Source organism: Clupea harengus, chromosome 17 (genome assembly GCF_900700415.2).
Source record: "Clupea harengus chromosome 17, Ch_v2.0.2, whole genome shotgun sequence".
NCBI classification, from domain to species: Eukaryota; Metazoa; Chordata; class Actinopteri; order Clupeiformes; family Clupeidae; genus Clupea; species Clupea harengus.
Genome location: NC_045168.1, coordinates 27,503,004 through 27,517,834, shown reverse-complemented (window position 1 = coordinate 27,517,834; position 14,831 = coordinate 27,503,004). Strand labels below are relative to the sequence as shown.

At 44.1% G+C, this 14,831-nt stretch overlaps 1 protein-coding gene across 1 annotated transcript; it reads left to right on the top strand.

Moving 5' to 3' along the window:
* The first annotated feature begins 1,319 nt into the window (after positions 1 to 1,319).
* Positions 1,320 to 14,831, top strand: zmynd11 (zinc finger, MYND-type containing 11). Its single transcript, XM_031583709.2, has 15 exons — positions 1,320 to 1,490; positions 3,046 to 3,175; positions 3,419 to 3,578; positions 6,045 to 6,206; positions 6,537 to 6,618; positions 6,894 to 6,985; positions 7,950 to 8,037; positions 8,257 to 8,312; positions 8,449 to 8,526; positions 8,634 to 8,752; positions 9,407 to 9,623; positions 10,190 to 10,258; positions 11,459 to 11,782; positions 13,213 to 13,398; positions 14,617 to 14,831. Exons 2-15 carry the CDS (start codon positions 3,060 to 3,062, stop codon positions 14,737 to 14,739), a joined length of 1,872 nt encoding a protein of 623 aa, XP_031439569.1. The 5' UTR covers positions 1,320 to 1,490; positions 3,046 to 3,059; the 3' UTR covers positions 14,740 to 14,831.

Genomic DNA, 14,831 nt, shown 5'->3' with positions numbered 1-14,831 from the left:
GATAATATGTGTGTGTGTGTGTGTGTGTGTGAGAGAGAGAGAGCGAGAGAGAGAGAGAATTATGCATTGCAAAAAGTAACTTCATACTAGTGTTAAGAGTTGGGATGTATTTGAGGGCTGTCCAGTGGTGACGGCCAGAGGTTCCCAGCTATTTTATCCCACTTGTTTAACTTGTTAGTGATTGATTGTACGATTTGAAATTACAGTCTATGCGATGACATGACATTTGCAAAGGCATATGAAGCTAGGCAAGGGTAGAACACAGAAAATGTGATCTCTGTGTTGTTAGTGATAGTCTTTATATTCAAATGCCAGGTCAGGTACTCCATCCAGCAATCTGCCACTGGAAACCTGATGAGTCACAATCACTGACAGTAGTTTGCCTTATTGACTTTGGCTTGACATATTTATAGAACACACATCAATGGGAAATAGCAACCCCAAATGGCTACATTCATTTCTTACCAGATCATGTTTTAATGTTGGATACTTTATCAAGGAATAGTTATAAGATAATAGTAAAGAAAGACTAACATTAAATAATATAATATTTTATTGACAAATACATAAATAACAGGGACATCATCCTTCAGACTACAGCCATACCCATTTAACTTGGCTGAACTAACAATATTACTTTCACAAGTCACAAAGTTAACCATACAATACGTTTCTTAAACAAACATGGCATACTTTAACAGTCACCATTTCAAGCATATTTAATGTTCTATATCAGTATTATTTGGCATTTAGAGGAGCATATCCAATGTTTCAAAAATGATTAACTTAGCACATTGAGGCTGTATAGGGGAGTGTCTGGGCTGCACAGAACAGTCTGGCGTGTGGCACACAGTTAACAAGATCTTCTGCGGTCTCTCCTGGCCTCTTCAGCTATCCCCTGCCCACACCATGTGCACTTTATTATTAAGGGAGAGCCTGGGAACCAAAAGAGCCAGCATGCTAACCACTAGTCAACAGATTTTACAGAGTTAATCTAGATAAGACTATATTCTTATTTTCTGATATTTTTGGTGAAAATTCTCTATGGCAAAAACAGATTGCAGCTTTACATTGAAAATATTGATGTATAGGCAGAGAAAAGATACAATTTTATTGCATTTAAGTATTTGCAGTAGCCCTGTTCGTGTTCATTTCTTCAACTGAAGTGATGCAATAAGTAAGTAGGCCTATAGTATAAGTATATATATCTCTCTTGGTGCGTAAAAGCATAATTTACAAAAGTAACATCACAATTGTTCTTCAACACAGAAAAAGGGCTGGAATAACCCGCTATTCTGCGTGCTGCCACTAGAGTTCCCCATCTACAAAATCCAACCTGGCTTATGTTTACCCCCTCGAAGCGCTGAACTGTGGCCGTGCTTCAACCATTATTCTGACATATAACTCCCGGAAATACAAATGTAACCAGCCTTGTTTTGACGACCTGAGCGAGAATATAAGGCGGGGCATTATTAATCTGTAAGATTTCGGTAAGTGTGATCTTCAGTTCGAAAATTCGCTTTGAGGGAAAGAAAATAGCTACAACCAAGTGGCTGGTCCTGTTTTCAAGTGAGGTGGAAGAGTAGCAACATGGCGTCCCTTCTGCTAGCAAGAATGTGAGGCGATAAGGGATTTCCCTCCAATCGCGAACATTTTTTACATGTCGATATAAAACGATTCACTCACAGTAAACAGCTGCCTAATAGAAATTTGCATTTATAAATGTCTGTCACCCCAGAAAAGACCTTGATTGTAACTGTTTTATGTAGACACATCTTTGCGTTGTTGGCGACAGAGCCTAGCACAGGGTAGGGTAGCCTACGAGAAAGATAGTATCCCTTTTGTTTTCAAGATCACTCAAATTGCATAATGAATAATTTGGACCAGGGTCGTTCTTTGCTCAGAAATGTGCAAACATTGCTTAACTCTTAATCCGTGAATTACCGGAGACAGATATTGTACATTTTGAGAACAATGCTGTGCAACTTACAATTGGTCCTATGCATAGCCCTCCGTCAATGCACCATACTGCCTCTATTCCCAATCCATAGGCTACGTGCAGTAGTCAAGATTATATGTCTGGTTCATAGCTCCTGGAATATTCTTTGTTTCTTCATACTCCGCCCCGCAAAAATGTCTCAACTTAGGTTACAGTGTAACTGTAAATTCGAACGAAGCGTTGTCATGTTGTCTATTTCGGCTGTAAAAAAGTAGCTTTACATTCCAGTGGTGTGGATACCCTCACTAACGTTGCGTTTAACAAGCCTAGCCCTGTCATTTATGTGGGGAATATGTGTGTGGTTCATAATAGTGGATATTGATTTTAGTATAAAGGAAAGCGCGGCTCATTCAATCATTTTATTTTGTGACATATCTAATGGATTTTGTCTCCAGTTGGCCTCCTGCTGCTATGATATTGGAAGCGTGGATGTAGTTTTTTTTTTTTTTGAGAACCAGCAGTCTCTTCCGGCGAGACTGACTGGGCTCTGACGCGGATGGTTGCTCAAGCCTCTCGTTTTCGTCGTTCACACTTTGTGAGAAACTGACATTATTGCCTAATTCTTACAGGACTTTCTCTTTGTCAGCGGTAGAAGACTATTCTCATATTAAAACGGACAAAACCCGAAATCCTGTATAATAGTCTCTGTTTCAAGGCTATGGAACACTTAGAACTGTTAGCTTCTCAAATAAACGGCACTAACTTCAGACAGATGACTTATCCCTCAGCGTTCCTCTCCACATGTGATTATGCGCTTATTAAAACCTTGTGCAAGGCAAGAAAATGTTATTTATTTCTTTTATTTTGGCACGAAAGGGCTTCCAGTGCGGTTCCAGTTTATAGCTCATAGAATACAGACAAAAAAAAAAGGTAAATTACGTGGTGCCCGTTTTGGAAGTGTTGGCGCTCACAGTACAGTGGTGTTTAATCAACACAAAATATCTTTTGGTCTTTTTTAAAAGAACGGTGTGTTTTGTCAGTTATTTTCCTTTCTTTTCTTTATCGAAAAGCTTACAGCTTAAACAGATTACTCTGTTTCTTTACAGTGAGCTGAAAAGCCATGGCTCGGGTGGTGAAAAAAAGGCAGGCCGACCCCAAAGTTGTCCAGTTTGTGTGGTCGGCCATCGAGGTTATTCGCAACCAGAAGCAAATTGCAAATATGGACAGGATTTCAAAGTAAGTCACAAGATCTGTTACAAAAGAGAGGGTTGGTTGTTTCTCTAATAGACTTGCACCCCACTCAAGATGTTTCTGGGTTGTGGCACACAGAACTATAGATCTTTCATGATCATGCTTTGGAAATGATGAGGGTTAAAGGACCATTGGAAATATACCGTCCAAACTGTGCACATTGCTATGATCAGATGTTACCGTAAGCTCTACAGCAGTGAGAAACCCTTTTTTGTAATCTTGTTGTAGGTACCTGAGCCGGGTGTACGGGATGCATCCCAAAGAGACGGCCAGGCAGCTGGTGCTGGCTGTGAAGGACGGGCTGGTGGTGGAGACCCTCACCGTGGGCTGCAAGGGCTCCAAGGCAGGCGTGGAGCAGGAGGGCTACTGGCTGCCCGGGGACGAAAATGTAAGGCATTACCCTCCCCTCCCCTCCACACCTCTCACCCCTCTACCCTCACTAATTGTATGTGGTGATGCCGGTATCTGAGTGGGCACTGCTGAAACACTCGCACCATGGAGATGTTGACCTGCCCTGGTGAATATGAATGTGTTTCAGCTGTACAGTTATGTTGCAATGATATGCTCTCGATTTCTGGTCATGCTATTTGACTTGAACAGCAAATTCAGTTTTTTTGGATCAAAATGAATTGGGGATTTAGCACATGATATGATATCTTATTATAGAAATCCTGTTTGTTTCTCTAACCTGATTTTCAGAATACCCTTTTTTTTTTCTGAGGAATCATTTTGTGTGTGTAGAGGGTCTGACATTTTTACTTCCTTTTTCCATGTAACAGACCTCTGTCCAAGTCACATTTAAAAAAAAATGTGCCAACTCTTCTGGCACATACCCATGCAAGAGTAGACATGATTCCATGACGCAGCGTTTCAACTAAAGACTCACTTTTTTCCCTATATCACACATTTGTAAAGGTTTGATAGCTGTCATCGGTAAAATGTGAAACTTTAAAGTTAAAAGAAACGTCCTCCACGGTTATGCTTTTATCAGTCCCCAGAGACATTCCTCCCTTACACGAGAGCCCTGTCTCTCAAGAGAGAACTGGTGCCTATACTGGAAGGTCAGAAGCCTTTAGAGGAAACCATGTATTATCTGTTAGCCAGTAGCCACTATGGAGTTCCTATTACAGACTGTTATGGAGTCAGGCCAGGTTGGCTTTTTAGGTAGGCACATACGATTTATGCCTTGATTTGGGTTCAAATGATTCAACACTACACAAGATGATATCAGTGATTGTGTGTGTTGTGTGTGTGTGTGTTAGATGTCTTGAGCAGAGGGCGTGTTGTGTGTGTGGTAGTTTCATGATCTCGCAGCACGTTCCCGCCGCAAAGCGACCGTGTGGTCGGCATCAGGTGTGTCTTGTCAGGTGCATTCCGAGATTAGGATTTAAAACACTTTCTTTTGGATCACTTGCTATCACAGGAGCCGATGTCTGAGGGAGCCAAGGTATGTTTGGATTTACATTTTTGTTGTTTTTATTTTTTGTTTATTTCTCTCTCTCTCGCTCTTTCTCTCTCACTCTACACTAACAAGGTTATCCCAGTAGCTTTTAGTCTGTGTGGTCAACTCACGGCACAGCTTTGGAATCAATGGAGCTTCTTTTATAAACGTATTTTATTATTCTTTCTGTGCACCGTAAGTGGGGTGCAATTTCCAAACAAACCATTTGGATTATTAATTATAACTCACTGTATCCTGAAATCTGATAATGTTTAAAGAATGGACTCAAAGTTTCATTGAATTTCATCGCTCTGCTTTATGGGACAATCTCAGTGTGGCCTCTACCCCTTCTTCGCATTCTGATAGCTACTGAGTATCCTTATTGTTGGTTTATTACTGTAAGTATTATAATATTTTAGGTATCAACTTTGCTGCCTCTCTGCAGTTTCCCCCTCTCACATACAAAAACTTAGTTTGTTTGTTTTTTTTTCATCGTAAAAGTACAGTGTGTTTGAAATGTGCAGTAATTTCACCTTGTATGTGTTGCGCCTGTAGATTGAGTGCCCTGTAGCCTGCAGCAGGGACACCGTCTCTGTGACGAGCACACTGTAGTGCTGATCGGATGTTGTCTTACTAATGACAGTGGTTTGGGATGCTGTTCAAGTGTGTTGTGTGCACCTTGCATGCGGATAGTTGGAAACTTTGGATGGGGAAGTGGAGGAGGAGGAGCAGGAGGAGGAGGAGGAGCAGGAGGAGGAGCAGGAGGAGGAGGAGGAGGAGCAGGAGGAGGAGGAGGAGAGAGAGGGGGAGGAGGAGCAAGAGGAGGAGGAGGAGCAGGAGGAGGAGGAGCAGCAGGAGGAGCAGCAGGAGGAGGAGCAGGAGGAGGAGGAGGAGGAGGGTGGTTGTGTGGCATGCAAGACATTTTTGTCCTCCAGCTGACGGTTTCCTCTCCTCCGTGTGTACATCTTAAAAGGTCAATGGAAAGCGGTATCTTGGCGTGAACGTTCATCCTGCCTTTAATGTGCTGTTCATATACCATGCATAAGCCAAGAAGTCATATAGCATTTAATGATGTTAGATTCCCAGAATATCTTTGGCAGGGCTCCATTGATGGTGGCCCTTAGAGTGGTTTATGTAACTTCGTAAAGCCTAACTCAAGATAGTCTCAGGGTTCAGCGGTCTGGCAGGAGACATGTATGTCTTCTGTCATCTGTCATAAACATCCACCAGTAGCACAGGATACAGAGGACAGGCAACCCTGCACAGTTGGTGTGTTGAGTGTGTGTGTGTGTTGTGTGTGTGTGTGTGTGTGTGTATCCACACGCCTATGCATATCCTCTGACCCGGCCATGCCAGGGATGCAGGGCCCAGCTGGAGGGAGGGTGGTGCATTACCTGAGGGTCTGTGTTGCAGGAGTGGGAGGCGGAGAGCCACGACTGGTACTGCTTCGACTGCCACCTGCCCGGCGAGGTGATGGAGTGTGACGGCTGCTTCCGCGTCTACCACACGCGCTGCCTGACCGAGGAGCAGCGACCCAGGGACAGCAGCGCCCACTGGCAGTGTGTGATCTGCAGGGTAGGTGAAGGCTTACTGCAGCGGAGGGTTGGTGGGTGAACAGGGGGGGCTGAAAGCGCATGGCAACAAAACCAGATTCTATTACTCTGAGAGAAATCCTCAGGTCAGATTTGTATTACTCTGAGAGAAATCCTCAGGGCAGATGTAAAGTGTAAAGTGAAAAGCGTGTGGCCAAAGCCTCTGAAGTCTCTGTGTGGGTCCTTCATGCTCGTCTCATCTAGACTTTAAAGGCTGGCTTCCACAGGAGCATGTTTGGGCGCGGCCGTGCACGGGGAGGGTCATGGATCGTGAATGTGTGTTCTGACTGCCTTGCTCCGTTGTGTTCTGCAGGGTAGCAAGAGGAAGAACTGTTCCAAGCAAGAGATGATTACATACCTACAGTTTATTGTGGGGCGAATGAAAGAGAGGGTAAGTTTTTACAGAGGGGTTTCGTTTCCATGTGTAGTTAAAAACTGTATGAAGAGAAGACCTCGTATCACAGTATATAAGGAGTCTGTTGACTGATTTCTTTTTAAGAGGGCCGAGGTCTTGGAGGAAAGTAATAAACATTAAAATGTCACACACAATAGTTAACAAAGCCCTCGTATAGTGTTAAACATTAGACTGTCAAACTATGGTAGCAGGGCAGAATTAAAGCTAATGTCTGTCTCATGTTGACCTTTTTCTTTCACGTTTTCTTCTCTACAGGCGTCGATCTCAACAAGAAAGGCAAAGACACAAAGCAGCCCATGTACAGAAGACTCATCCACACTCAGATGGAGGTGGAAAACGTTCAAGAGGTGAGGAAGCTTGGCAGGAAGCGATGGTTCTACCACTATCACTTAAACCAATTAAACATCTCCTTTCCATAGGATTATGATCCTGTAAAGGAGTTGGAAAATCACAGTAATGTAGATACTGATATAGATAGATATACAGTGGGGAAAATAAGTATTTGAACCCCTACCGATTTCGCAAGTTTGGCCACTTGCAAAGAAATGTGTGATCTATAATTGTAATAGTAGGTGTATTTTAACAGTGAGAAACAGAATATCAACAAAAAAATCCAGAAAACTGCATTTTATAACATTTATGACTTAATTTGCATTTGATGCAGAAAATAAGTATTTGAACCCCAAGCAAAACATGACTTAGTACTTGGTGGAATAACCCTTGTTGGCAAGCACAGACGTCAGACTTTTCTTGTAGTTGGTCACCAGGTTTACACACATCTCAGGAGGGATTTCTGCGTTCAAATACTTATTTTCTGCATCAAATACAAATAAAGTCATAAATGTTATAAAAAGCAGTTTTCTGGATTTGTTTGTTGATATTCTATTTCTCACTGTTAAAATACACCTACCATTACAATTATAGATCACACATTTCTTTGCAAGTGGCCAAACTTGCGAAATCGGCAGGGGTTCAAATACTTATTTTCCCCACTGTACATCACTGCCAGACTCTGCTTGGGTTGAAGGAATGTCCTTGACGTATAGATACTCTTGCCCTACAATGTTGAAAGCGACTTTGGGTATATAGAAAAGCGCTATACAAAATTGAATTATTATTATTATTATTATTATTATTATTATTATAGATACTATGCTACTTTTACCTACATTATGTGATGTCAAGGTCTAGGTCATAAAAATCAAGTTGTCTGAAGCCTCCATCACATGTGTTAACGTTGAGGTGTTGCATGGCGCCGGTCAGATCTATAGCTGCTGGGCTGGACATGGCTGTGTTTTGTCTGTCCTGTAGAACATCACAGAAGGCAAATACAAGAACTTTGAGGAATTCAAGGCAGATGCGCAGCTCATCGTCCACAACACAGCCATTCTGTTTGGAGGTGTGGTGAAGCGTTTCATGGGCAGATGGTTGAATGGATCTGTTTATATTGTCTGATATTATTTATCTGGTTGAATGTGATAAAGGTTGCCATTAATCCCACCTAAATGCCTTGAGCCCTTTACTTAAATACACATTCTGTTTTTTGACGAACTTCAATAACTTTGGAAATGTATTTTTGTTTGAGGGTTTGATCTGAACTGGTGAAACTCTTTTGCAGGGCACAGCGATCAGACTGAAATTGCGAGAATGCTTTACAATGACACGTGTCATGAGGTATGTTGTGTGAGTGAGCACATGGTGACTGAGTTAACTGGAGTGTTCTACGGTGGATCAGCGAGATGTTCGCTCGAGAGATGCTCTCGCATCCAATTCTCTTTCTCTCTCTCTCTCTCTCTCTCCTGTCTTTCAGGTGAACGAGTTACTTTTGTGTAAAAACTGTTTCTACCTCTCCAACGCACGGCCTGACAACTGGTTTTGCTACCCTTGTGTGAGTATTGGCAAAAGTGCTGTTGTCTAACACTGTCTACAACACACACTTCTTCTGCTTGTCCTGTCTGTGTCTCTGAATAAATGAAGTCCCCTCGTGTCTTCCAGACTCCCAATCATGAGTTGGTGTGGGCCCGCATGAAAGGCTTTGGCTACTGGCCTGCTAAGGTCATGCAGAAGGACGGCGCCCAGGTGGATGTCAGGTTCTTTGGCTATCAGCACCAGAGGTGAGAGGCCAGAGGAGAGGAGGCGAGAGCGAGTCGTCTTAAATCTCAAATAGATTTTAAGATTTCTCCAGCAAGGGCCAACGCTTTGATTGTAGATCTTATGTTTGCAGGCCCCAAATGGGTTGGGTGATGGGTTAAAGGGTTTCAGGAGAGCCAGCTGGCTGTCAAAATCCAAAATCCCAACACAACACCAACACAACACAACATCATCAAGGTTGCCTAGATTCCTTTTATTGGCCTAGTTTTTTTTAACCATTCAATCATCATCCAGCCACATGACCACCTCCATACAACCATATCAAAATACCCATACAACCACCCATCCTGCCTTTATTAAGGGAGACCCGGTGGGGAAGCAGGGGTACCGCAGGAAGGATGGGCAGAGAGATGGAGAAAAGCTGAAGGTTGAGACTGAGCCTCATCATTCTGAATGCCTTGCGGTGCCAAAACCTTGGACCTGTTGAAACTGCCTGAATGTTAGATCTGGAGACTGTTACCATCAGAGTGCAAATGGGATGGCAAAGAAAAACCTCACTCACCTCAGCTTTTCGATTTGTGCAAAAAAAACCTAATAGTTTGCGTTGATTTTAAAAGCTCCATCAAGTCCTTAATAAAGACATCGGTTGGCATCTGCCCCTCCCCTTTTGCCCCCAGGGCCTGGATCCCGGCAGACAACATCCAGCCCATCACGGTGAACGCACAGCAGCTGCAGGTGAAGCGCAGCTCGGGCTGGAAGAAGGCCTGCGAGGAGATGGAGATGCACCAGCGCTTCACCACCGAGAACCGCACCTGGAAGGGCCTGGGCGAGGAGCGGCCCGAGGAGCGGCTAGAAGAGGCCGAGTCCAGCATCTCCTCCACCAGCAACGAGCAGGTGAGGGCTGCTGCCTGCCTGCCTGCCTGCCTGCCTGCCTGTGTTGGGCGCCATCTGGTGGCTGTAAACTGCAATTGCGTACGCATTGTCACCCTTTTGTTTTCTCATGCTGCCGTTTAGAGAATCATTACTGTAATTACGGGGATCTGTGTTTCGGCTTTGGCACGGGATGAAAATGGGTTTTCAGCAGACGGCATATCTCTCATACTGCAGTGTAATTACAGTCCTGATTTATGCGCGGAACAGGATGATTCTTTTTTTTTTATTAACTGGAATGAAGGGATCATTAGTCACGCCTCCTCTGATGACTCAGTCAGGAATTTCACATGCTGAACACGCTTAATTAAGCCTGATTGGAAAGATAGAGCAGCCAGGCACCGTGGTGATCGTCCCCGTAACCGAAGCGCTCCTGAAGCTCCTGAGTGTTCCGTCCGGCCCATCAGTGTTCTTCCAAAGGGCTGGGTTGCGTTTAACAAGATGCTTGTGCTAAAGACTGTGTGTAAATGTTTGATGGAGATTTGCTCTAGTGAATGTTTCCTCATGTGTTCCTTTTCTGTGCATCACAGCTGAAGATTAACCAGGAGCCCAAGGCCAAGAAGAGCCGCCGCAATCAACCTCCTGAGCCTAAAGAGGAGGTGTGTGTGTGTGTGTGTGTGTGTGTGTGTGTGTGACTCAATTCCCTGATGATGAATGCATATGTGTGAGCAACATTATAGTCTGATTAAGTGTGTGTGTGTGTGAGAGAGAAACATTTGTAATGTTCAATATTACATTCATTTCAATCAACTACATTGATTGAAAGCTCATGTCCTGTTGAAATATATAGTTGTCTGTAGAAGACAAGAAAAGAACAAAAGATATTGGAAGTTGCAAACATGTTAAAAATATTCACTGTGTGAAGTGAATCTGTAAGCAAGAGACTGAAATGAAACCCACTTTCCTCTATTAGACATATATATATATATATATATATATATATATATATATATATATACATAGTCATATTACTGCATATTATGCTACATTCACAGAGTTTCCATATGCCTACAATGCCTATCTCATTCAAGTAAATTAGCATGAGGATGACACCCACAGGATTAGGAGCAGAGGTTTGGTATAGAGGTGTGCACGGCAGGCATTTTTCAGTCCCGCTGCGCTGCGGCAAGATCCTGTCCCGCTCCCACAACACTATGGAATAGTTTGCCCCACTCCGGCCGGCATCTTTCAAGATCCTGTCCCGCTCCCACAACACTATGGAATAGTTTGCCCCACTCCGGCCGGCATCTTTCAAGATCCTGTCCCGCTCCCACAACACTATGGAATAGTTTGCCCCACTCCGGCCGGCATCTTTCACGCTTTGTCCCGCTCCTGCAAGTGAATGTTTACACGGGATTCATTTTTCAATACTGCTTGCACCTGCTCCCAATGAAAATGTGCCAAGTGTGAACCCCCCCATCTTGTGCCTGTTTATGTAAAACACATTCCTCCTGCTCTCATGCAAACATGTGAATAACATTCTGTAGTTTGAGAACAAAAAATATATCCCTTTATTGCACCCATACTCCGCAATCAGAGTTAGTCGCCGCACTCCTTTGTGCTGGGTCCCGCGGTACTCCTGTGCGTGTGCAGGCCTCTGTACTTCAGTATTGCTCCCAGCAAGGCAAAAAGAAATCTATTCAGTTGAGACACTGCAATAGAAATTAATTGTATGTTCATGTGTTAAGGAGACAATCAGTGTCCTTAGATAAAATGCATTTATTATGGACACAGTATGTGCCCTTATGGAATATGATCAGGTAACTTTGGAACCGTTGTCTTCATCACTCTTCATCCAGGAGCCTGAGCCTGAAATGGAGGCGGTGAGCTCCAGCCAGGAGATCCCCACGGCGACGCCCCACCAGCCCGAGCGCCTGTCCGTCTCCACGCAGACGCGAAAGATGGGGCCCTCGTCCTCGTCTTCCTCCTCCTCCTCCTCTCCCTCCACGGGCTCGTCGTCCGGCCCGCGCATGCAGCACCGCGGCACCCAGACGGTGAACGAGAGCAGCTGCCAGAACATGTGCCACGACAAGTACACCAAGATCTTCAACGACGTCAAGGAGGTGATGAAGGCCGAGAACAAGCGGGAGACGGAGCGCCTCGTCAAGGAGGCCACGGAGAAGGTAGAGAAGAGAACCCCCAGACCCACACGCAAAACAGTGTTACCCCAATCTCAGGCTCCCCTCAGCATCCTATGTTTTTATTCATTACTTTGGAAAGGGGTTGGTACTGTCGAATTATTTCTGAAATAATATCTTTGTTTGTTGTGTAGCCAATGGCATAGTAGCTCTTGAGGGGATTAAGTTCAAGTCACTTATGCTTGCCTACAGAGTGCTCGATGGTTCTGCTCCCACCTACCTAAATGCTCTTGTAAGGGCAAATGTTACACCCAGGATGCTGCGCTCTTCTAGTGAGCGTCGTTTGGCACTGCCGTCTGTGCAAGTACGGCAGTCCAGACTATTCTCATTTGTAGTTCCACGTTGGTGGAATGAACTACCCAGCACTACCAGAGCAGGGGCGTCCCTCTCTACCTTTAAGAAGCTTTTGAAGACCCAACTCTTCAGAGAGCACTTCCCGTCCTAACTGGCACTTCGACTAGTGCGTAACTTGCAATTACAGCAGTTACACTTCTGCACTCTTTCTTTCTTTTTATTTCATTTTGTTATATTTCTAATGTAAAGTAGTATTTATTTATTGTTACACCAGGTTCTATTGCTCGTAGCTTGAATATTCTCTCCCTTGTACGTCGCTTTGGACAAAAGCGTCTACTAAATGTAAATGTAAATGTAAATGTAAATGGATGGGACACCGACAGAGGCAGACTTAAGATTATTGTTATTATTGTTGTTGTTATTATTATTATTATTATTATGGAGCTTTAGGTTCCTCCTGTGTGGGATAAACACCTGTGAGGCCAAAGTGTGCTCTGAGGACGGAGGTGCTGTACCAGTGGTGCACGCTTTTCTTTTCTTTTTGTTACTTTTGTTTATTGAGTTTTTCTGTGAAAGACAATGGTACTGAACAACCATACAAGTACAAGGTTAAGTGTCGGCACGACAACATTCATTTTGTACAACATATTACTGTGACATGCGCTACAGCATTCCCAGACATATATTTATATAATATACAGCAGCAGAAAGGAAAGTGAAATGGCAAATTATATCAAAAGTCAATCAATAAGGTGCACGCTTTTCATTGTAGGCAGATGGTCCTGTTGGCAAACATTTCTGTTAGAGCCAGAGAACTGTGTCATCAGCCTGAGTTATAATGAGTTATAATGAGTTATAATGAGTTATAATGGATGAGCTGATCAGGACTGTCTAGGGTGGATTTCTAACGGCGTTGAAACTCTGCAGCACAAGGATCTGTCACATGTTTGGAACCAGGTGCGAAAGGCATTGGAGTCCCAAGTGCAGACAAAATGCCATGGCATTGAATAACCAAATCTGCTGAGGGTTTGGCAGGTTTTAAGAGCTCAGTGTCCTTTTAAGATCATGCTGTCAGACATCTAACTGGCCCTGAACCCCCCCCCCCCCCCCTCCTCCTGCAGGTCCGGGCGGAGATGGAGGATGACAAGAGGCAGGCGGTGCAGAAGGCGGTGGCCAGTGGCCAGGCGGAGATGGACAGAAAGTGCAAGCAGGTGAAGGAGAAGTGCAAAGAGGAGCTGATGGAGGAGATGAAGAAGATGGTGAACCAGCACAAGCAGCTCATCTCCCAGACCAAGAAGAAGCAGTGGGTGAGTTGGGCCTCAACGTCAGACTACAGGCAAAGAACCAACATGGGCATCAAGACTCTTAAATGAAATTAAATGAAATGAAATGAAATTAAAAAGTAAATTTGTATCTAGTTTTAAACAAAACTGTTTGTATCTAGTTTTAAACAAAACTGTTGATATTGTTTAAGTTCGTATAGTCATATTCGAGACAGAGGGGAGTCCACATTTCATTCTAACACATTTGATTGTGATCGATTGATCGATTGATCTATAGCTTTCATAATTGAGAGGCACTAAATGTCGAATGCAGACATTTCCCGATAGGTACTGAAAGTAACCAAATTCTTTTTTTTGGCTCTGTGGTCAAGAAACTTTTCGGACTAATCTGGGGTCTTTTTCTTTGCCTCTTGTGGTCTTATTGAGACCAGAGAAAAGATAAGGTGTGTCTAATCCCAGGCTGGCTTTGAGGAGGGTTTGTTTTGGTTTGGTTTGGTTTTGTCTGTAGAGACTCTTAAGGATTTGCTAGAGCTTGGATAGAGGGCCAAATTGACAATGTTCAATGGAACACAGAGTTGAGACACAGATCCCTGGTCACCGAGGCCCCCGTGCGGAGAGGCGATAAGATACCCAGAGCACTAGTACTGGTCTTTGGAAAGTTTGCTCAGAATCCCTGGCTTTACCCTTGGAGTAATGGAACAAAGGGAATTGAAAGCAGTGCTAAAGGGTTTTGGTCCAGAACTAGAGAACCAATTACTTAAAAGGCATGAAGAACCTGGGAAATGCCAACAACAGCGCAGTCAGCACTGATGGAAGCTTGCTAGCATACTAACTGGTGTCGTGTCGATATAGTTGGTGATTTAATCAGATATAGATGCCTTTTCACGTGTGGCCTGCTCTGGACCACAGAACTACATAGTGCAATGCCTGGGTGGCTAGCATGAATTGCTGACGTGTTTACCTGTTCTTCCCATGACTATATACCTTCAAAATGAGTTTGAAGTTGCCTATAAAAACAAACCTCAAAAAGTGGCAAAGTCCTGCATAGTGTTGCTTTAAACCTGAACAGATTATTTACAAAACGGGTGTGTTTTAAGACTTAACATAGACTTACCAAGACTTATCGCTTACCATAATGCATGTGTCAACCGATTCATTGCACTGGAGCTCAGAGTGATTCAGAGGATGACGAGTGAACTGTGAAATGTGATGGCTTGATGATGTGTCTTTGACTCCCCCCAGTGCTACAACTGCGAGGAGGAGGCCATGTACCACTGCTGCTGGAACACTTCCTACTGCTCCATCAAGTGCCAACAGGAACACTGGCACGCCGACCACAAGCGCACCTGTCGCAGGAAGAGATGAGATGAGCCGACAACTGCCCCCCTCTCCCTCCCATCAACCCCTCCGACAACCCCAGGCCCCCACCCCACCCCACCCCACCCCACACGTCAGCC